The sequence below is a fragment of the Odontesthes bonariensis genome, chromosome 4 (assembly GCF_027942865.1).
Source record: "Odontesthes bonariensis isolate fOdoBon6 chromosome 4, fOdoBon6.hap1, whole genome shotgun sequence".
NCBI classification, from domain to species: domain Eukaryota; kingdom Metazoa; phylum Chordata; class Actinopteri; order Atheriniformes; family Atherinopsidae; genus Odontesthes; species Odontesthes bonariensis.
This window is the reverse complement of record NC_134509.1, coordinates 3,826,123-3,849,453: the sequence shown is the minus strand read 5'-3', so window position 1 is coordinate 3,849,453 and position 23,331 is coordinate 3,826,123. Positions and strand designations below refer to the sequence as shown.

Below are 23,331 nucleotides of genomic sequence, written 5' to 3'. Positions count from 1 at the left end.
TGGAATCTGCAGCAGCATATTTTTATTAGTTGGGCAGCACCGTTGTCCTGTCCTAGCATGCTGCTCGCGCTCATGTGTGCGCGTGCGCGCGTGCTTCTTCAGACAGCATTAAATCCCGAGTGGCACGAGCACTCAGTGTTCATGCTGGATGTTTTTTTTATTGGATCCTGCACAAAGAGCAACTTTTGATGCCAAGTCGAACGTGCACGGCAATCCCGTTTGTGCTCGTGCAGGCGCACGCGTATTAATAACGGGGAGCGCGAGGAAGGGATAGATGGAGACGTTGTGTAGCCCCTTAAATCACTCAGACAATAATTATGCTAATGATGACACAAGCAGTAATTATGGTTCAGTGCAGCCCCACGAGTCTGAGGAGTCCCGGGGGAGGGAGGGAGGGAGGGGTCGCCCCGGAAAGGAGCGCAGAGGGGAGGGCAGAGAAAGTAAGGAGAGGTGAAACTCTCTCTCTCTCTCCGCGGGGGAAACAGAAGACACCTTACCAGATCAGGTATTTGTTTTTTCCTTTTGCCCCGCTGCTCTACCGTCTCCATCCGTCCACTGAGGGGGTAAAACAGCCAGAAGAGGAGTAAACGGACCGCCGAGCATCACCCAGCATCAGTTTAATCAGCCTCCATGCACGCGCACTCCTGATTCCCACAGCTGTTGGAGTGCGCGCCCGGACTCACTTTTGAAACTGGTGAAGCTCGCGCGGAGCTGAAATTCCTCTGACTGCACGTGTCCCGCGGAGGCAAGAGGGAATTACTGGTGGTCATTTAATTAGTTTCAAATGCAAAAATGATGGAAAGACGGAGTTTAATGCGCGAGGCGTGGCTGCCGCTGCTGCTGCTCGTCACATCTTTCTGCACCGCGAGAGCAGGTAGGCTCAAACCTTTAAAAAAAAACCTTTTTTTTCTTCTTAATGAACTAATTCAAGTGATGTGTGAACAGTTGAATTGGTTGCTGCTCACTCCTTCTGTAACTGTATCGCATCACTTGGAACCACCTGCCCTCTGGCTGGCTTTGAATATTTAGCCTTCTGGCTTCTGGCCATCCTTACAGTTATTTTAATCCGCTTCGTCAACAACATAACCACTTTTATTTTTATCCACCTGTACATGCAGCCAAACTTTTGGTTTGTTGATTGGTCAGATATTAGGGGAGGTTAGACCTCCATGAACTCTCTCCATGAAGAAGAAAGAATGATCTAGTCGTGCCAGATCATGCAGGCCTTAAGCTGATTGAACTGAGCTACCCTTCTCCGATCTCCAGGAACCCTCTGCGCAAAGTTTAGCAGCTTTCTAAAGGCACAGGCTTATTTGTCTAGACTTGTTCTGCCATACCTGCTGCATCACTGTGTTCTCTCATACTGCAGATATTTAACTTGTACAGCTGGGCAACAGACTCCTGCAAATTAAAGCGAGCTGTGCAGAGTTCAGGGGATGCTCAGCTCTGCGCAGCAGCCCCTGGAGCTGCACTGGAAGCAGGAGAGGGCTTTAATCTTCCTGTTAGAGCCTGGTGTTACTGTCGTTTATCAACTTAAAAATCAAGACTGCACCCACATGTTAAGACTATCCCCTGCTTTGGAATAATGACGGAAACTTCAAAGGAGACTGTTAAATGCCCACTTTCTTCATTAAACCAAGAATGTTTGAACTTGCTTGGTCCAAAGAAGCTGGACCATAAAGATTTGATTATAGCATTAAACTGCTATAATCAAATGCTACACGGATGAGTCCGTAGGTTCAACTTTCATAGCATGTGATCAGAGTCTGGGTCCTAAGAATGAGCCATCAGGACCTCTGTTTGGTTTTGAAGTCACAGCCGTCGCCCTCAGCCATGCCCCCAGCATGTGCTGCCTGCTTCTTCTTCTTCTTCTCTTTTTCTTTTTCACCTGGGTATCCATGAAGGCACGGAAGACCTGAAAGGCTCCGCACTCTCCTGGAAGCAGGCTCACTCCGAGGTTTTGGAGTTGTTTTTCATATTAGAGATGGAGTCATGTTGTTTGTTAGTTGTTTCAAATGTGTTTTCCTCTTATGGACTTAAAATGTTTTTTTTTTCAATCTGTGTTAGCTTTTAAAAACAGGAGCAATATGGAAATTATACTTGTTTTGCATATCTTTTTGAGAATTTCAACAATACCACATTTGTCCACTTGGTAAATATGAATCTGGATAATTCAGTAAATAGATAGATTTTTATTAAAGACTCCTAGTCCAGATCACATAGAAAAACAATCAATGATAAAAGAAGAAAAAAGAAGAAAAGTACATAAAAAAGAACATTCATAAAAATAAAAAAATAATAATAAAAAACACTCTTTTAGGAGGCAATCATACCAATGTTTCCAATATACAGATGTATATATTACTGCACTATATTTAATGTTAGTCAACAGTAGGATAATTCTATTATTAGACTCATTTAGCCGGCAAATAAATTTATTAGGGCTGGGCAACGATTAAAATGTTTAATCTAATTAATCACATGATTTCCCTGATTAATCACGATTAATCGCATTTGTACGCAAAATCCAAAAATGAATCCAAAAGTAGTGTATAGCTTTTAGCATTTAGCTTTATTTTAAATGTGCTGCCATATGAATGAAAGTGCCATAACATTTGTTGTGCAAACACACTTTTAACATCAGCATCTTTCTGTAGTTTTTATGTAGAAGCCTCGCTCCACTGTCTGTTTCCTTGAATGACTTGCTGCTATCAGTTGTGTGTTTTGCCTTTAAGTGATATTTTAGACTGGAACTACTACGCTGAGAAGACAATTCAACTTGGCAGTGTTTACAGATGACTTTGGTTCTGTCGACTCCGCCGTCTGGAAGATCTTTAAAATGAAAATGGCCGAGAAAAAGTTCCGTACCCTTCTCCATGTTTGGTGGATCCGCCGATTACTTTCTTTTCCTGTTCCACAGCAGACAGCAACAGACTTTTACAAAATAAAAGCCTGAAAAAAAAGTTAAAAAAAACAAAAACTTTAATAATAAAAAATAAAAAAACTGCGTTAATGGGCGATAAAATATTTATCGGCGTTAAATAACTAACGAGTTAACGCGATAATAACAAGTTAAATTGCCCAGCCCTAAAATTTATACATAAGCTTCTTTAACAAAAGTCTTAATGCATCATTATAAGCCACCTTCCATCTCTGAAGGCTGGCTTTTTTTTTATAATTGCACCATCAGTGTGCCGTATACAGTGAGGTACAATATGTTCAGTTTAACTTCATCAGGGAGAAATACAAATTTCCCAACTAGAGCATTAGCTTCAGCGTATAACATTCCAACCTGACGGTAAATGTCCTCACCATCTGGCAGACGCTCTGTCAGCACATGACCGAGATATTTACTTCATTTGAGATGTTCAATAAGATCCCAGACAGCTTAAAATGAGGAAGATACATACTGTTGAATTTAACGTCACAAAGTTCACCGAACACACATTAAGCAACTTCTGAAGACCAGCTGAACTTGGACTAAAAACCACTGAGTCATCAGCATACATCAAGTGCTTTACAACTGTTTCTCCAACCATACAGCCAGTTTTACACAGATTTAACTGCTCAGAAAGGTCATTCAGATAAAAATTGAACAATACAGGGGAGAGGATGCCTCCTTGTCTGACTCCTAAAGAAGCAAAAAGACTCAAAATGGCAAGATAGGGTGTAGTATACAAAATGTTGAATATAAGTGGTTCTATTTCTGAGCGCTTATAGAAATTATGGAAAAAGTCTTTAAATTAAATTCAGGCCAATTAATGCAGCGTAACTTCATTACATTTGTTGTTTTTCTCACTTAGTAGATATTTTACTTGCAAGTCAACATGTAACTGGTGTATTGAGGACTGCTTCAGCCTTTTAGTGAGCAGGTGACTCTGCCAACCCTCCCCTCGTGTTTTCTCCACCTGTTCTGTCAGAGAACAGGCTGAAATAGTATGTACGATATATGCATAACCTTAATAACCTTAACAACCTTCAAAGCAAGCATCAACGGTTTGTCTTTGTGAGGAAGGTAAATAATGCGCTGTAAATGTTGTATTGCAAGGGGAATCACAGTTTGACAGGATGATTGTGCCAGCCCATACGAAGCAGCAACATGTTCAAACATCACTCTGTCTCTGGAGGTCATTACTGAAGTGACTGATGTGACCTCTGGACCTTCGGCGGTACCTTCAGTCAAACTCAGGGTGCGGACCCTTGAGCATCTTCCAAGGTGTCCTTGTAAATTAAAGTTGATTAGAAAAAAGCCTTCTTTCAAAGAGGGACACATGCAGTGTTTTTTAACCATCTTTAAAAATCTTTAGTTCCTCAGTTACCGAACAAACTCTGGCATTGCCATGGCTACTTAGCCATCTTCAGTTTTGATATTGTGCTCGCTGTCAGATGCGGTTTCACACCTGGCTGTCAGCAGGTTTTTGCAACATCTGAATTATGATTGTGAACCTCAGAGCTATGTGGTCAGGTTACGGTCAAGCATGTCACGATCTGGCCCGAGGTGTTTCAGACACTGAACTAACTGCCTCACTGTGTATAACATGTTGCCATCAGTCGGACCTGCGTGGTTTATTGCTCCCAAAGTATTCAAGTGCTGATGTGGTTATCACCAAAAATTATTGTCAATCCCATTATAGTTTAATGCTGTTGCATTCTGAGGTGCCTCCACAGCTAGACTAAAAAGCAAAAAGATAAAATCCGAAGCCTTTCAGTGACAATCTGTTTGCATGGCAGTATGTTACCGCAGTGTATTTATTAGGGCTGGGCAACGATTAAAATGTTTAATCTAATTAATCACATGATTTCCCTGATTAATCACGATTAATCGGATTTGTACGCAGAATCCAAAAAAAAATCCAAAAGTAGTGTATAGCCTTTAGCATTTAGTTTTATTTTAAATGTGCTGCCATATGAATGAAAGTGCCATAACATTTGTTGTGCAAACACACTTTTAACATCAGCATCTTTCTGTAGTTTTTATGTAGAAGCCTCGCTCCACTGTCTGTTTCCTTGAATGACTTGCTGCTATCAGTTGTGTGTTTTGCCTTTAAGTGATATTTTAGACTGGAACTACTACGCTGAGAAGACAGTTCAACTTGGCAGTGTTTACAGATGACTTTGGTTCTGTCGACTCCGCCGTCTGGAAGAACTTTAAAATGAAAATGGCCGAGTAAAAGTTCCGTACCCTTCTCCATGTTTGGTGGATCCGCCGATTACTTTCTTTTCCTGTTCCGCAGCAGACGGCAACAGACTTTTCCAAAATAAAAGCCTCTGAGCAACAGACTTTTACAAAATAAAAGCCTGAAAAAAATGTTTAAAAAAAAAAAATTTATAAAAAAAATAAAACCTACGTTAATGCGTGATAAAATATTTATCGGCGTTAAATAATAACGAGTTAACTCGCCCAGCCCTAGTATTTAGTTATGTAAGTATGGCCGGCGGCACCATTTTTATCCAGACTGGAATAATTCAACAACTAGTGGATTGATTGCCATGAGACTTTTGTTAAACTAGCTCTTCAAATCTCCCGTGGTCAGAATTGAATTTTTATTTCTTTAAAAACAAAAGCAAATCTGGTTGCTTTCACAGCCTCGGGAGCTGTACGTCTTATTAACTGATTATGAGCCAGCGTCAGCATGGAACCACACATAACTAAGTTTTCGTAATACACAAAGTGCTCACAAAGCGATGGCGCTGGAGCTGCAATGCAAGGTGCTCGCCTGCCCGTCGGGAGGAAAAAAATGTGCAGTGATTGATGACCGTGGTTGTTTAACTGACAGTGTGAGCACAATTGTTGAAGGGAGGTTTTTAGGTCAGCTCGTTCAGAATGCGGAGTCCGGAGGCGTTCTATGCAGCTGACATTCACTGCCGAAGTGATGACCAAACTTCTGATTGATCACTTTCTCCCTTGAGCTTCTTGCATTGGGTTTGGCGACCGACAGCATTAATCTTTTTTTTTTACTGACAGAACTTTGTACTACTGCGACTAAAACGGATGCAGCAATTGTTGCACTTAACTTTAGTTGAATAAGAGTCCAAGGTTGTTCGTTCGTTAAGGCGTTCCTGACTTGATTTGAGGATGTTTCTGAGGGGAAAGTTTCTGAACGTAGCCTAAAGGGCTTAAAGAGTACAACTCATTTCAGCAGTGATACAGCTTTTTGACATGTGTTATGCCCTGTCGAGAGGTTGCCAAGATACAACATGAAAAATGACCCATCTTCCTCAGGTCTCAAGCAACCACAGAGACATGGTGAAGATTTACCAGGAGGAAGGTTTATTTCTAAGTTGAAAAGCATGGGTGGGACGGGCAAAGGCCAAAACAACAAACAAAACTAAACTGTCTAAGCCAAAAAGGAAATAAAAAAATAAAATAGAATACAATAAGAAATCACTTACCTCCCAAGTCTAAGAGAACAGGAGAAAACAAGGAATTGAAAGAAATATGGCAGCCCACCTCCTGAGAGAGTCTTTACGGTTGATCTAATCTCCAGGAGCCAATCCTCTGTGAGGAGCTGGAGGTTCTGACTTGATTTGAGGATGACAATACAAATTATCTTTCAAAGCAAAGTTACTCACACATGGCCATTTGTGCATATAGATCTGTTTACATTTACACTTCCCAGTGTCCTGCTAATACAAAAAGACATTTGCACTAACCTCAACTGTTCTTCACCTGAGTTCTGTCCTTAGACTGCATACAGTGGTTTGGATGTTGCTTCCATGAGTTTTACATTTCAGATACTGCATTCTATCAGTGGATCTGAATGAGAACGGCAGGAACTTTGCACACCAATAAGGAAGCAACTTACCATTCTTAACCTTGTCAACCTCCAACCTATACCTTGCTTTTTGGAGTTTATTTTTACTTTAAATGGGGCAGCATTCTACAAAAATTAGTCTTCTAGACTTCTACTGAAGTCATAGATTTTTAAAAATTCAAACATTTTTTTTTATTTTAACCAGAGGATTTGCTCTCTTTTGACCATGAGATAGAAAGCAGGTTAAAGTCATTTATGTACTGACACATGTGAATGTCCATCTTACAATATATGACACAAATTCACAGACGTTAGCAGGCAAACATGCTAAACTAATTGGTCATAATTACTAACTTGACATCATTTTTTTTTTTTACTATTTTCACATGTAATATCGTCCACTGAGGAAACTCAGCTAATCCAAAGGAAAAAAAAGAAGAAATTACAGTTATAGAGAGGCTTGTAATTTGTGATTTTTACTGATTTTTATGAGTAATTTTGAATTCTAGTTTACACGCTATTCATAAACTTTTCAGTGAGCATTTTATCATGGTGATATCAGTATCAAGCTCAAAGCACCACTCTGAGAGTTTAGCTTTATAGCTAAAGCTTTTTAACTTTTTCAATAGAATTTCAACCCCCCTTTGTTTTAAAAAAACATTGAAAGTCATACATTCAAGACCACATCCAAAAAAGTTGGGTGTAGTGGCGATTGTTTGCCAAACCAAACTGAACGGGGGTTGGGTTTCGTACGCAGGCAAAAGAAGTCCAATGTCCAAAACTTGAAGATTGCGTTTGACGGTTTATTTATCCAGCTGGCAAGCAAATAATACAGATCAAACTTTCCGTTGTTCTCTGCTGCTTCTCCTGCTCTGTTAATAAAACCATAGGCCCCACCCCAATCCATACTGGTGCTATACCAGTCCCTATATTTATAGGAACCCACAGTTCTTCCTGTCTAACTTAAAACAAAGAAACAAAAAACAAACAATTATTAACCTACAAATAAACTCTGTAAATAACCCCCAAAATATAAAGTAGACCAAGAATAAATGATGTAATGAAGATAAGGAATAAATAGCTCCAACAGTTGGGACTCTGGAGAAATAAAAAGGTTGTAAATGTAAGTGTTAAACAGCTGGAGGGGCATATTACAACTTATTAGGTTAACTGGCAATAGGTCGCGAACATGATTGGTATAAAAGAACACCTAAGAGAGGCAGAGTCTCTCAGAAGTAAAGATGAGCAGAGGTTCATCAATATGCAATCATCTTCAATTTGTGGAGTAATTTCCGAATAATGTACATCCCTCTCTATGAAACACTGCCCTAACACTAATCCCTAAGCCATATGTGAACATGATCCTGCCATCTTCTCTGGACCAAAGCTCATATAAAATGGACTCAAGGAACAGTGGAAAACTGGTCTGTGGTCATGCAAATCAAAATTTGAAATTCTTTTTGGAAATTATGGACTAAAGAGAAGCTTTAACCACCCGCCTTGTTATCAGCACTCAGTTCAAAAGCCTGCATCTCCGACAGTATGTTGGTGCATTAGTGCCAATAGAACTGGCAACTTGAACATCTGGAAAGGCACCATCAATGCTGAAAGGTGTATACAGGTTTTAGAGGAACACACGCTCCCATCCAGGCGATTTTTTTTTTTTTTTCAGGGAAGGCCTTGCAAAATTCTTTAAGACAATGCGAAATGCATACTGCACCTATTGCAACAGCATGGCTTCATATTAGAAGAGTCTGCTGCACCTTTGTGGTACTTTCTGATGCCCTTGATATAGATGGGGAATAAGAGCAAAACAGTAGCTTATACTTGTGCAAACATGTAAAAAGTCCTGTCCACACCTGTCATTTCCATGTAATCAACGAGGAGCTTTGAGTAAATCAAATGAAGGAAATAAAATAGCACAATGTAATGGAGTTAGCCGAAAAGTCTACCTTGTCCACAGAGCAACATTAGAGATGGAAAATCTAAATATCTTCGTCCTGGATGAAGTTTACCAAAAGATTTGTTTCCAGTCACCAAAAACTCCAGTTTGCGTGTGTGGTGGTCAAAATGCTGAGAAAAAAAAGTTTGTTTTCTGAATACACACTTATATTATAGAGCTATCAAAGATAATGAAGTCATTTATTGTTCACTGAACAGTTCAAATTGATCTTTACCAGAGTGTTCTCTTAACTTGTAAAGCAGCGGCTGTCACTGATCAGCAATCAATCAGCTAAAGATTGAGTAGAAGTTGTAATAATTTAATAAATTGAAGTAGTCATAACTTGGACTGCCCTGTAATGTGAATGGGGGGGTCTGCTTGTTTCTCCATTGTTTTAACAAATTATACTAACGACGCAAAGTATTAAAGATGATTTAAATGTTTTGATCATAAATATTCTTTTTTACATTTCATTTTGAAAAAAGTAACCAAGTAGTTAAAGAATTGTGCAAGCGAAGGACACTCTTAATCCGAATGTAAAGTAAGAAGGTGCAGATCTTTACCGCTTGGAGCCGATTTAATAGAACACATTAAGTGTTGCTTTATTGGTTAATGCCCCTAATCTTGCCCTGGACAGTTCACTTACACATCTTTGTGTTTATATCCTTGTTTTGTAGATCCATGTCAGGCTTTGATGCGAAAAAAAATGTTTCTAACATGTCAAAACAAATTTTTGAGTCTGGGAATGAGTTCACTCTTTGTTCTCCAAAAATCAAAGCCCCGATATGATCTAACGTCCAACAATAACAGCGCACACAGGCCACCTAAAGTGAGGCGAAGCTGTTAGCAATGACTTTGAACTCTGTGATGGACAAATATTGACATAGTCCTTGAGAGAAGCTTTGCTGGAAGGGATGTACTGTATGTGAAAGAATCCCTTTGCTGTTCATTTGTAGAAAGAGGAGGGAAGATTGCAACTGAGGCGTTTAGGCTTCAGGTGAGCTGTGGTTTCAGCACACATTCCTAGAAGGAGATGAAGAGCACATGTGTGTCTGTCTGTAGGCTTTCTTCTCTCTGACGCTGAGGCTAAGGATGAATTTAGGTAAATCTATGTGTGTGTGTGTGTGTGTGTGTGTGTGTGTGTGTGTGTGTGTGTGTGTGTGTGTGTGTGTGTGTCAGACAGCAGGGGAGACTATCCAGTGTGTATCTTTGATCAGAGCCAGATGAACTCGGAGGAAAGGAAGCATATGGTCCCTTTCACTCCATATTGCTTCTCCTCTTGTGCTCTTTTCTCCTGTCTGGATTTCATCTCTTTCTTTTTTTTTATATCATTTGCATGGTTTTGTCTTCGAGGAGACTTATATGAAGTTCAGAGGGATGTTCAACGCAAGCAAGAAGGGTCGTGGGCCGCAAAAAGAGTAAAAAAGGAAAAGGACTCCCAGGGCAAATACTCTCAATGGGGGGTTTGAGCCCTGGTGTGGTTTCTGTTTGGTCTGTGTTTGTGTTGTGATGCAATGTGGAAGGCTTTAAGTCCAATTCTTGTTTCTGCAAAGAAAAAGTAGGTTGAGGTAATGACAAACTAATCACAAACACACATTTACAGGCATACGCACGTACAATTAAAGTACTGGCACAGTCATCGGTCATACATGCACACAAACACGGACATGCATCTGGCTTCCAGAAAACCCAAAGACTTTCAAATGTGTTTGCATCACGGCTCCACATCGCTCCTCAAAGAGCCAAAGTGGAGGTATGTGATTGTTGTTGCAAACACTACTTGAAGAAGATGGAAAGCTGAAGCCCGGGCAAAGGAAAGGATCAAGCTCTCTTTTGTTACCTAGCACTTAATAACAGTTCTACTTAGTTCAACAATGACATTTGTCCAATTAATTCATTTAGAAATATTCAGTTTAATTCCTTCTTAAATAGCAGTGAGCCCAATAAGATCTACACAGTGTGAGAAGGTGTCTCTCCATTTGTAAATACTCCGGGATCACATTTTAGAGGACAAATTGGACAGCCACACTTCTGTCTTTCTTACAGTTAATAAGTAGGAGCATTTTCAATTGTTTTGCCTCATTACTTCTAGTTTTGATTAGGGCTGGGCAAGTTAACTCGTTATTATCGCGTTAACTTGTTAATTATTTAACGTTGATAAATATTTTATCGCGCATTAACGCAGGTTTTATGTGTGTAGCTCACAGGGCTAACCGGCGCTACTTCCTGTTATACTTGTTTCAACATAAAAGCGCGTATTTAAAAAATAAATCTAAAAAAACCTCCTGCATTTACAGCCAAGTTGAATTGTCTTCTCACCTTTTATTTAGTAAAAGTCTGCTGCTGTCTGCTGTGGAACAGGAAAAGAAAGTAATCGGCGGATCCACCAAACATGGAGAAGGGTACGGAACTTTTACTCTGCCATTTTCATTTTAAAGTTCTTCCAGACGGCGGAGTCGACAGAACCAAAGTCATCTGTAAACACTGCCAAGTTGAATTGTCTTCTCAGCGTAGTAGTTCCAGTCTAAAATATCACTTAAAGGCAAAACACACAACTGATAGCAGCAAGTCATTCAAGGAAACAGACAGTGGAGCGAGGCTTCTACATAAAAACTACAGAAAGATGCTGATGTTAAAAGTGTGTTTGCACAACAAATGTTATGGCACTTTCATTCATATGGCAGCACATTTAAAATAAAACTAAATGCTAAAAGCTATACACTACTTTTGGATTCATTTTTGGATTTTGCGTACAAATGCGATTAATCGCGATTAATCAGGGAAATCATGTGATTAATTAGATTAAACATTTTAATCGTTACCCAGCCCTAGTTTTGATGTTTAGTTTGTGCTTCTTCATGCGCTGGATAAATGGTCAGTAACATAAGTCAATCATTATGTTTATGTATTTTTCATATGGACCAGGACCTCAGATCCTGTTCTCTGAAACCTGCACCACAGCCAACCTCGCTTCTTTGTGGGTTTGGGGGACTTTAGACTGGTCCTCTGCAGGTGAAACACATTTTTTAGTTGCATTTAAGTCACGTGACTGACTTGGACAGTCAGGAAAATTCCGTTGTTCGGGTCTTTTCTGTTCAAAAGATAGTTGTTCTCACTTTCTCTTGAGGCTCACAACATACTCTGCATGTGTGTGCATGTTGATCGCGGTGCCCCTTGCACCACAGCTTAGAGCCTCGGGATAACAGCAGCAGCAGCGACTGTCAGGGAGGAGAACAACAGTATATGCACAGTGTGCACATACGTGTGTGCATGTGACGTGGGTGTTGTTTTAAACTTGTACCTACTCATGTATCAGCAACAAAAAGGAACCATTAGCTGGAGCTTTTAGGTGTGCATATAATGAAAGAACAAAGTTTCCCTGTCTTGTCTTGTTCTCTGGTGCATTCAGTTATCATTGCTGCCCACTCATTGGTATGTATGACTGAAACCCCTCTTCTTATACGCACTGCTGACTAGCTTCAGGAGCAGTGGCTCTCGCATGTGTACATATCAAGATCTACCCTGAAGCCAAGTTATAGCTGTACAAAAGAATGTTAACAGCTGGTCATACTAACATTTAAACAGAAACATAAAACCCCTTTTAATTTTATTGCTAACCTGTGAATGAATAGGGTCTCTGGGGAAAGAAACTGGGCAGAACCATTTACATGGTTTATCAGTGCTTCGTGAAAAATGTTTTTGTGGGAGAAGGCTTTTGCTTTTGGATCTTTTCTTAGAAGTAAAATAAGGAGAAGAGGAGAGGATTTTGATTGGAAGAGAATGATAATGCCTCCCTCATGTCTGTGCTGTTCATGTAACATTAAAGTTTATCAGCTTAGCTTAGCATTAAGCAGCGGGGAATGGCTAGCTTGTCTGTGCTACTATTCTAAATGAAGAAATATTTGACTCATAATTAAAGAAAAAAAATAGTTTCAAGCAAAGTAAAATACATTGAAGAACTAAACCTCAGCTGCAGTTTACATTTCATATGAATCACGTGCATCTAAATGTAAAGCACAGTGGAAAAGTAAGATAACATTTGCTTTTTTTGAAAATATTTTTCCTTGTTTTATTTCATTTCACACCAACGGTGGAGATGCAGTTTTGCAACCAGAGCAAAAACCACAGAGGAAACAGTCAAAATGCCAATCAGAACTTTTCACAGACGTTTGTCGGCTCATTAAGACACACAAATCGATGGCAGGTTTTAAAAGCTTTAGTCGTAGCTTTAGTGAATATATGGTGCCAAACTCCTGGCAGACGGCATTAGGCTACGAGCTGACAGAATGCCAGCAGGCAAACAAACAGATGGACAAACAGACGGATAAAGTTAACATGAAGGGAAACATATACATCTGCCGCTATGGCTCTTATATTTTGCCAACCTATTATGTATCTACATATTTGTGTGTGTGTGTGTGTGTGTGTGTGTGTGTGTGTGTGTGTGTGTGTGTGTGTGTGTGTAAAGGTGTAAGGCAGATGGTGGGTTTACGTAAGCCTCAGAAAAACGTGTTAAAAGAAGCCACACCAGTAGAGGCATGCCCTCCTCTCCTCTATCATCTATTATTTCTTCCACGTTCCCTCTTCATCCCCTTTCTTTCTCACTTTCAATATGTTGCTAATTTCTCCACCGTCTTCCCTCCCAGACTTCTTTCACGTCCCATCTTTTTCAACTTAGTCCATCCCTGCAGAGCTCTGACCGTTGTGTTCAAACCCCGTTCAAAAGAACATGTCATGCATGCATGTCGGGTATTTTAACTTAAAGGCTAGTTTTTAATGAACTTAATGGGATTGTTACAGTTTGGTTGGACATTGTTATGGAGATAAGGCAAGGTGAGAAAACTCCAGAAATGAGTCAAAAGAGGCCAAAAAGATCAGTAGAGAAATATGAAATATAAAAGCAAATTTGAAAAGAAGTAACTGAATACTGAAACTTAATATTGATATCAGTACTACTGGTGCTTATAGACTGTTTCAGCTATGGGGAAATTAACATTTAGCCTTACTGTTTTTGGGAGATGACCTAATGCAGTTGTCAAATCTAAGTGTAACCAACTTGTAACTGTTTCCCTAAACTGTGTTACCTTTTCTGTATCACTCACTGGAATCCCTTGCTGCCTGAATCTGTGCATCTCACAGTGTAAAACACATCAGCTCAGTGTGTGCATCTCTTTTTTTTTAATGACTGAGGCACCAGCAGTTGCTGTAACATCAGAAAAGGAAGATGTAGGTGCCAAAATCAGACTTTCTCTCAGCTAAAGGTTGACTGTTACACATTTTTGTGCCATTTGCCAGTATAGCAGATCACACTGGTTGCACATTTGAATTACTGACAGGTGAAGTTCAATTCAATTCAATTCAATTCAAATTCAAAAATACTTTATTTATCCCAGAGGGAAATTAAATGTTGATGTAGCTCAATTAAATCAAAGAGTTATTATAGATGCTGATGGCTGTGGGCAGGAAAGATTTCCTGTAGCGGTCTGTTTTGCATCCAAACTGAAGAAGCCTTTGACTGAAGAGACTCTGTTTTCCGATAACAGTCTCATGGAGAGGATGTTCAGGGTTGTCCATAATTCTCTTGATTTTATGCAAAATCCTTCTTTGCATTATTGTCTCCAGAGGTTCCACAGTCGTCCCCAGAACAGAACCAGCCTTCTTTATCAGGTTGTTGAGTCTTTTTAGGTCCCTGGTTCTGATGCTGCTGCCCCAACAGATGACGCAAGAGGAAATGACGCTCTCAACAACAGACTTGTAGAAGATCTGCAACATCTTGTTGCAAACCTTGAAGGACCTTAGCTTCCTCAAGAAGTACAGTCTGCTCTGTCCTTTCTTGTAGATGGCTTCACTGTTGTGTCTCCAGTCCAGTCTGTTGTCCACATGAACACCAAGGTATTTATATTCCTCAACCACCTCCACTTCTTCTCCCATGATGGAAACAGGGTTTGATCTGACCTTGTATCTCCTGAAATCTACAATCATCTCCTTTGTTTTGTTAACATTCAAGATGAGATGATTGTTCCCACACCATGCCACAAAGCGGTCCACCAGCTCTCTGTACTCAGCTTCTTGTCCATCTCTGATACACCCGACCACTGCAGAGTCATCTGAATATTTCTGTAGATGACAGGAGTCTGACTTGTACTGGAAGTCTGAAGTGTACAGAGTGAAAAGAAATGGTGAGAGTACAGTCCCCTGTGGTGCTCCTGTGCTGCTGATCACCTGGTTAGACACACAATTCTTCAGTCTGACAAACTGTGGTCTGTTTGTCAGGTAGTCATTAATCCAGGTGATTGTTGAGGCCTCCACCTGAGTCTTCTGGAGTTTCAGACTAAGCAGATCAGGCTGGATTGTGTTAAATGCACTGGAGAAATCAAAGAACATGATCCTCACAGTGCTGCCTGCTTTGTCCAGATGACAGTGGGTTTGTTGAAGCAGGTGTATGATAGCGTCTTCAACTCCAACTCCATGGCGATAAGCAAACTGCAGGGGGTCCTGATATGTGCTGGTTTGCTTACACAGGTGGGTCAACAGGAGTCTCTCCAGGACCTTCATGATGTGGGATGTCAGGGCAACAGGTCTGTAGTCATTGATGTCTGAAGGGTGAGTTTTCTTTGGTACCGGAACCAGACAGGATGTCTTCTACAACAGTACCTTCTCTTGGGTCAAGCTAAGGTTGAAAGGGTGTTGCAGAATCCCACAGAGCTGCTCTGCACAGGCCTTCAGGACTCGGGGGCTGACACCATCTGGACCTGCAGCCTTGTTCCGGTTCAGTCTCTCCAACTGCCTCTTCACCTGACTTCTAGAAACAGAAAAGTGGGAGGAGGAGGCAAAGGGGACAGCAGCATCTCCTGATTGGGTTGAAGATTGAAGTTGATAGTATTGGTAATTTCATGACTCATTACAGTGCAGTGTTGTGCTGCTGGCAAACCTTGGTTCTTGGCATTTATGTGCTCGATACTTTTACAAACAGACTTTTGGAAGAATCAAAGAAGAAGTTCAAGATATTTAAGTGGAGTGTGGGGCCCATGTGAGCCTTTTGAAACCAGGCGGCCATTTTGGGTGAGTTGGCTTTGAGTGAGTTGAATTGTTTGGTTTTTGCTGGCATTTTTAGTGATTGTTGATAGGGCTGTTTAGGTGAGTTTGTCTGCTGAATCTGCTGGTGTGTCTTGTCCTGCCTCCACCTGTGGCACCCTCTATATCCCCACCCCGCTGTGACTGGTGTGCAGCTGGTGAGAGGCTGGGTTAGCTTGTGGCTGTGGAAAAAAAAAAGATGGTTGTTGTGGTGTGAGGAGCAGTGTTGGCTGGCATTAGGGGGGTGACTCTGGGACGCCAGTGGTCATTGGCTGTGTTCGAAACCGCCTACTACATACTACATACTGCATACTACATACTACATACTGCATACTACATACTACATACTGCATACTAGATACTGCATACTACATACTACATACCGCCTACTACATACTACATACTGCATACTACATACTGCATACTGCATACTGCATACTACATACTACATACTACATACTGCATACTGCATACTACATACTGCATACTACATACTGCACACTACATACTGCATACTGCATACTGCATACTACATACTACATACTACATACTGCATACTGCATACTACATACTACATACTACATACTACATACTGCATACTGCATACTACATACTGCATACTACATACTACATACTGCATACTGCATACTGCATACTACATACTGCATACTGCATACTGCATACTACATACTGCATACTACATACTACATACTACATACTCGATCAGACAATATGCAGAGCGTTTACCCACAATGCATTTCGCTCCAGCCCGAGCTGAAATCAGCCGGCCTGAAGCTGATTTCTCTTAAGCTCTAAACTCTGTAAACTTTAGCAACATTTGAAATATTTTCAGGCGAGAAAGTAGTCGTTTAGATCCCCTACGCGTTGAAAACCTGACAAAATACCGGCTGTTTACAATTTTGTTCCCACGAATTTGGCGTTACGAAAGCTAGCCGCAGTGAGCAACGCACTTCTGGTTATTTTCACAAAATAAAATACCCGTATGCGGTTTCGAACACAGCCATTGTCTAGCCTCCTGGAGGTGTCGTGGGCCCAACTAGACGAAACACTGATGAAAGGAGGTTCCCACCTGATGACCCCAATGACATGTTGGTCAGCACTGCTCACTGATCTATATTATAGGGATTATAGGGAATTATTCACTGAGCCTGGTCCATTTTTTTTTCTTTAGCACAAGTTTCTTTTGTTTATCTTAAATCAAGAACCACATGTCTAAATCTTGATGGAGACCAAGCAAACCCTCATGGCAATGGGACCTCCTGACCCAGTATGAACCTTCCAGACCCCTCAGGTCATCTGGATCCGGTCTCTATCAGTTCCCAGAGTCAGAACCAGATGTGGAGAAGCTGCATTCAGCTTCTATGCTCCACATGTCTGGAACAAACTCCCAGAAAGCCTCAGATCAGCTGAAACACTCAGTGTGTTTAAGTCCAGGTTGAAGACACACCTATTTTCAGCTGCTTTTGAATAAAGCTCAAAACTTAATCACATTTTAACTACTCATTTTATCAGATTTTGTCTATTGTTCTTATTTCTTTCTTTTTTGTTTAAAATTTAAATCATGCTTTTTATTTCTACTGTTTTAATGTCTCTGTAAGGCACTTTGAATCGCCTTGTTGTTGAATTGTGCTGCACAAATAAACCTGCCTTGCCTTACCAGCAGTAACCTCAGCCTCCAAAGCCTCAGATCATTATCCCAGGTAGCATCTGGGACATGCAGATGCCTATTCCATTTGAGTTCCCATCCCACAACCAAAGGACCCAAATGATACAAAACTGTCCTGATCTCGGACACTATCAAACGCCTCCAAAAGTGTTTAGTTTGTGCCCCAAAGGATCAGAGCTGCTTAAGCAGAGCAAAGGAGACTTACACAAAATAAAAAAATGCTGTATTAATGTTATGGCTGTTTGGCGTAGATACTGATTCTGACGAGGTTAACACCAGAGTGAACGTATTAAAAGTCATATCCTAATGAAACCCACTGATCCCGTCAGTCACAGTGTTCTGTTGTCTTTGCAGCTAATCCCATTGATGTCCTGAAAGTCCTGGAGCTATCAGAGGACATGGAGGGCGTGTCACTGGAGGCCGGACTGTGTACCAGCAGGACTGGACGCGAGGAGACGGACCTCTCCTTTAAAATCAACAAGAAGATTCAACTGAGCGCGCCCACCAAGCAACTTTTCCCGGGTAGGTTTTAATGTAACTCTTTGTCTAATGCAAACACCGAGTGTCAGACCATATTTACCTTATTCTGCATGTGCGCGTTTCCTCCAGATTCGCCGTTTCCTGTGAATTTCTCACTGGTGACGACAGTTAAAGCTGTAAAAGGGTCACAGGTTTTTCTCCTCTCCATGTATGACACACAGGTAAGCAACAGTCTGTTGAAACCCATGTGTGTGTTTGGACACATGACCTGTTTCTGATCTGTGTTTCTGCACTCATCAGGGCACTCAGCAGCTGGGTTTAGAGATCGCCCGCTCTCCTGTATTCCTGTATGAGGACCATGAGGGTCAACCAACTCCAGAACTTTATCCCACCTTTAGAAAGATCAACCTGGCTGATGGCAAGTGGGTAACTACACATACACAGGGGCCTATATTTATTTATATAAAAAGTTTCTTTCCCTAGGCCATCCGTCTGCTGAACAGTGAGCGTTAAACTGGACTCCACTTCTATCCGTTAATACTGTTAATACTGTTAATACTGTATATTTCAGATACCTTATACATTTTCTTTTATTCTTATTTTATATTTTGTATGAATTTTTATTCATATTTCATATTTAATTTGAATTATCTTTGTATTGGTAGCAGGACATGGAAGAATTTCACTGCACATTGTACTGTGTATGATTATGTATGTGACAAATAAAACTATCTTGAATCTTGAATCTATATACATAGTTTGTTTTATTTTCTATGTTTAACAGGGATAAAGCACATTAAAAGAATTGGCCCAAATGTGCCAGATTAGAAAAATGTTTTATCTGTAGTCCCTGGACAGAAGAATACAGTTTGTTTATTCCTTTGCAGGGAAAGAAGATTCTAAAGAATATTCTTAGCAAAAAAACACAGAAAAAACCCCACTGTTAATCTTATCATGAAAACAGAGGACACAAACATGTGAAAGGAGTTGTAAAATATAGATTTTCTCGATGTTTTTCTGGTTGCCAGGTGGCACAGAGTGGCCTACAGCGTGGAGGGCCAGACAGTGACTCTCTACTTGGACTGTGAGAAGGTGGACACGCTGGACCTGCTCAGAGGTCACGATCCCCGCGTCAGCACTGACGGCGTCACTGTGTTTGGGACACGCCTGCTCGATGAGGATGTGTTTGAGGTAGGCCTATTTCTGCGGGTCCCACAATGTCATGTGGTGTATAACTTGGACGGTGGAGGGGAGTTGAAACACATTTGCCAGTAACATCTTTAGCCTGTCAAATGTCAAATACAACTTTGTCGGATATAAACTGATTTGGATTTGGCAAAATCACAAATCATGAAGAAAGAATGAAGTTCATTACTTTCAATGGCGCTTAGGAGTTTGTGGCCATTTTTTCATATGACCTAAAATGCCTTCAGATTTTCTACGCAAGTCTAGGAACTAGAGATGGGACCAAGTCACACATGTGCAAGTCTCAAGTAAGTCTCAAGTCTTAGCTTTCAAGTCCCAAGTAAGTCCCAAGTAATTTCTTCTTGGGCAAGTCAAGTCAAAGTCAAGTCACCTTATTATTGCAATTTTACCTGCAGAATCTGATCTTAATAAAGTGAAAACGCAAGATATAAGTAACTGTCAGTAAACATCATTGGCCAATGTGTCCAACCTGTCCACCCCGTATCGGAGAAGCAGCATTTAGCTGTTATGCTGCAAACAAGTGGAACAAACTGCCAGTGGAGATTAAACTTTCACCAAATGGAGACATTTTTAAATCCAGGTTAAAAACATTTCTGTTCTCATGTGTCTTTGCATGAAATATCTTTTAACTTATCTGGACTGTTGCCTGTTTTTAAATTCATTTAAATGATTTTATTTGTTTCTCTTTATATTCTTTTATGTATTTTCAATGCTTCTTGCACTCCCTGCTGCAATGCTTTTATTTTATGTAAAGCACTTTGAACTGTTTGTACATGAAATGTGCTATATAAATAAATTTGATTTGATTTGATTTGATCATATCAAGCTAACGTTAGCTAACTACCGACTAGGTTAATAGGATAATATTAGCTAATTTGACGAGCACTTACTGGTCAGAATGGATCTTTAAATAACGAACAAAGAGATGTTGATGCCGCATGTCTTGCACTGTGCTGTTCGTCTTTTGCTGTCAAAATGGTAATTATGAAAGCCGAAGACAACGACTCTCGGTCCCGCTGACATGTTGATGCATATCTGATATGAGTTTATTCTCTCCAATAAACACGTAAGGTATGTAGAGAGGGCATGACTGATTGACGGGGTAACGATCCAATCATGTCGCCATTCTCAGCCTGCGCTCCTACCGGGTAATCTATATTATTATTTTTATTAATTTTATATTCAAACTGAAAACATGAACTGAATAACTCTCAAGTCATTCAAGTCATCGTGTCTCAAGTCAAGTGCCGAGTCTTTAACTTCCAAGTCCGAGTCGAGTCTCAAGTCTTTCAATTCATCAAAACAGCGACTCGAGTCCAAGTCACAGTGACTTGAGTCCCCATCTCTGCTAGGAATCCATACAGATAAAGTTTTTAGTGATTACATATCTGTGAGTAAGTTTGTGAACCAGTGTCTGATGTGGCCTTCAGCTGATCAGTTCTGTTCATGAGCTGGGAAGAATTTCAGCTTCAAGTCCGTCCAAAACCTTCGTATTGAATTGATGTCAGGACTTGAACTCGAACCAGGGAGCCTCGTTGACTCGTTCCCTTGTGAGCTACCAAGTTTCTCTTTAGAATCAGTTCATGGACGGATGTCTTGGTATTTTCATTTAGAATTAGCATTAAATGACGACAAGCAATCCTGGTCCAATTTGCCGTGGAATCTAGATACCAGTAGAATACGTTTTTTATGCTGGAATGCAGTGTTTTATTTTTTCCTTCTCCTTTTTTTTTGGTCTCATCGATCTGCTAAACCCCACAAGAAGCCGCCCCCCAGCTTTTCCTTGCAGCTCTGTGTTTTTTGGAGAGCAGTTGGTTTATCTTTGCAGCGCAGCCATGCACACAACTCTGCAGCTTTCTCCTGGTGATGGATTCATGAATATTGATATTAACCAATGTGAGAAGGGGTTAGTGGTACAGAAGTTGCCCTTTTTTTTTTACTTTGCAAGAGTCAAGCAAGCAAGATTTGTTGGCCTTGACTATTACAGCTCTCTCTCTTGGAGTGATCTTAGTTGGATGACATCTCCACGGGACAATAAAAGTCTTCTTGAATTTCTCCCATTTCAATCAATTTGTCCATTGATTGATAGAGTCAAAACTCTATTTTAATGATTTGTTTAATGATTTAAGTTGGCAGGATTTAGTTAGACTGGGAACTAAGCACAAAGTGGTCAGATTTGTAATGTGAGAGTTAAAAAAATGCTTTATCAAACCAGCCTCTATGGTTGGAGAAACTTTAAAAACCTTTTTAAGTCCTCTAAAATGTCTGCTTTTCATGCCATAACACAGTGTCCCAGATCAGACTTTGTTAGATTCCTGCTCTTTAAATAAAACAAGGTATCCATTCACATCTGGCTATAATTCCATTGTCTTTTAACATGTGATTCTAATCCTAATTCCCATACTTTAGCCATGAACAGAAATGTAAAATTTGTTTTTTTAATCCACACCTGATACCTGTCTGAATATTCCATTGGGGTATTAAGGTCTTCATTGATAAAAAAATAATAATAATGTTAATAAAGAATTGAACAGAAAATACATTTTTCCACCACTATAAGTTCCTTAATTGAGACTTAGAATCATCTCTGGTTGTTGGAGCTTTTTAAAATGTATCTATCAGACGTATTAAGACAAATAAAGGCCTATCTCTCTGCACCACTCTGAAGTGGTTGTGAGGATTCAGTGCAGCAACCCTTATTTACCCCGAACCTTTCGTGCATGACCCCTGTAAGCGCATCTAAGTAACCTCGGATATTTCCATATTCATTGCTGACAGAACACAAAAGGTATGCGGTCATTTTGACGGACTGTGACCTTTGTTATGTCAGGTGGGCCATCTGTTTAACTGAACAGCTCCTCGCTGTATTTGGCTTGGACTTCCTAATATGTGTGCGCACGTCTGACACAGAGAGAGGAGGGGTGAGAGTTTCTGACTGTCTGTGGATGTAATGTGCTGGCGCCGCTTGAGAGTAAAACTCTGGAGACGATTAACTGCAGAGCGACAATAAAAGCAGCATGTTGAGTCACTTTGATCTGACTAAATGAACACGTTCAAAGATAAAAACATGCGAAACACATGGAAGTGCCGTGTCATTTCTCAGATTAATGCCATCTCGTACAGTTATGACTAGTGATGACACCTTTGATGTGACCTAATGCTTTATGTGCATTCCTGACTACTTTTGTGGAGCCTTTAACTTTCAGGGTTTTGTTTGTGTGTGTTGTTTTGAAAAAGGGAGAAATCCAGCAGCTGCTGCTTATCGATGATCCCAGAGCAGCAGAGACGTACTGTCAGGACTACATACCAGACTGTCACGCCACTTTACCTTATGACAACATATTGACAGAGGCCGAGGAGGTGAGTTATCATTTTTAACAACTAATAGATTAAACATTATGAACGGTGTAGTTTGAATAAAGCCTTTCACTCTACTCAGCCCACTAATTTCACAAATTGTGAAGGAGCCTTTTACATGTATTTATGATTAATTCAGTCACCGGATATGAAAAACAGATAAATGGTTGAGTTGTGCAGGCCACATATGTATATTCTGGAATCCCCTATGCATCATTCATTACTGCCTTTTAACCCGACTGTTTTAAAGGGATAATCCGGAGTAAAATGCACTTTAGATCAATTTACGGGATGTTGGGAGTACATACGTTGAGTTGACATCAAAATCATGTCATTCGGATGTGTTTTGAGAATTTCGATTTGACCGTTTTTAGCCAAAAGTCGTTAGCCTGGAAGTGATGAGGGCATCGAGTATCGCCGCTACAAAACGCTATTTTTATACCTCTTCTACAGCTCCAAAACAACATAACACTTACGTGGTAGTGAGTAGAGGGTCCCTAAAGCCAAACCGAAGTGTCCCGAGGTCTTCATGTGGTCGGATATAGAGTCCAGAATGAATTTAATCAAGCCAGTACCTCTCCGGAAATGTTGCTGCTGCAGCTGCCGCTTAAGACCGTGGTGAAGTTGGTTTGATATTGGTTTGAAAAAAAAGACACCTTATTTCCTTATTGTGAATATCTGTCGAATATCCAATATCAAACCAACTTCACCACGGTCTTAAGCGGCAGCTGCAGCAGCAACATTTCCGGAAAGGTACTGGCTTGATTAAATTCATTCTGGACTCTATAACCCGACTGTTTTATCCTGACTTATTTATCCCGACTGTTTTA

General features: G+C 40.4%; 1 protein-coding gene across 1 annotated transcript in view; it reads left to right on the top strand.

The window, feature by feature from the left end:
• Window positions 1-487: 487 nt before the first annotated feature.
• The window catches only part of LOC142378248 (uncharacterized), a 61,675-nt gene continuing 38,831 nt past the window's right edge, over window positions 488-23,331 (top strand). Inside the window, exons 1-6 of the mRNA XM_075462536.1 lie at window positions 488-874; window positions 17,813-17,980; window positions 18,068-18,159; window positions 18,239-18,360; window positions 18,967-19,129; window positions 22,382-22,504. Coding sequence (XP_075318651.1) covers window positions 793-874; window positions 17,813-17,980; window positions 18,068-18,159; window positions 18,239-18,360; window positions 18,967-19,129; window positions 22,382-22,504 — 750 coding nt within the window. The 5' untranslated portion in view covers window positions 488-792. The remainder of the gene's footprint in view (window positions 875-17,812; window positions 17,981-18,067; window positions 18,160-18,238; window positions 18,361-18,966; window positions 19,130-22,381; window positions 22,505-23,331) is intronic.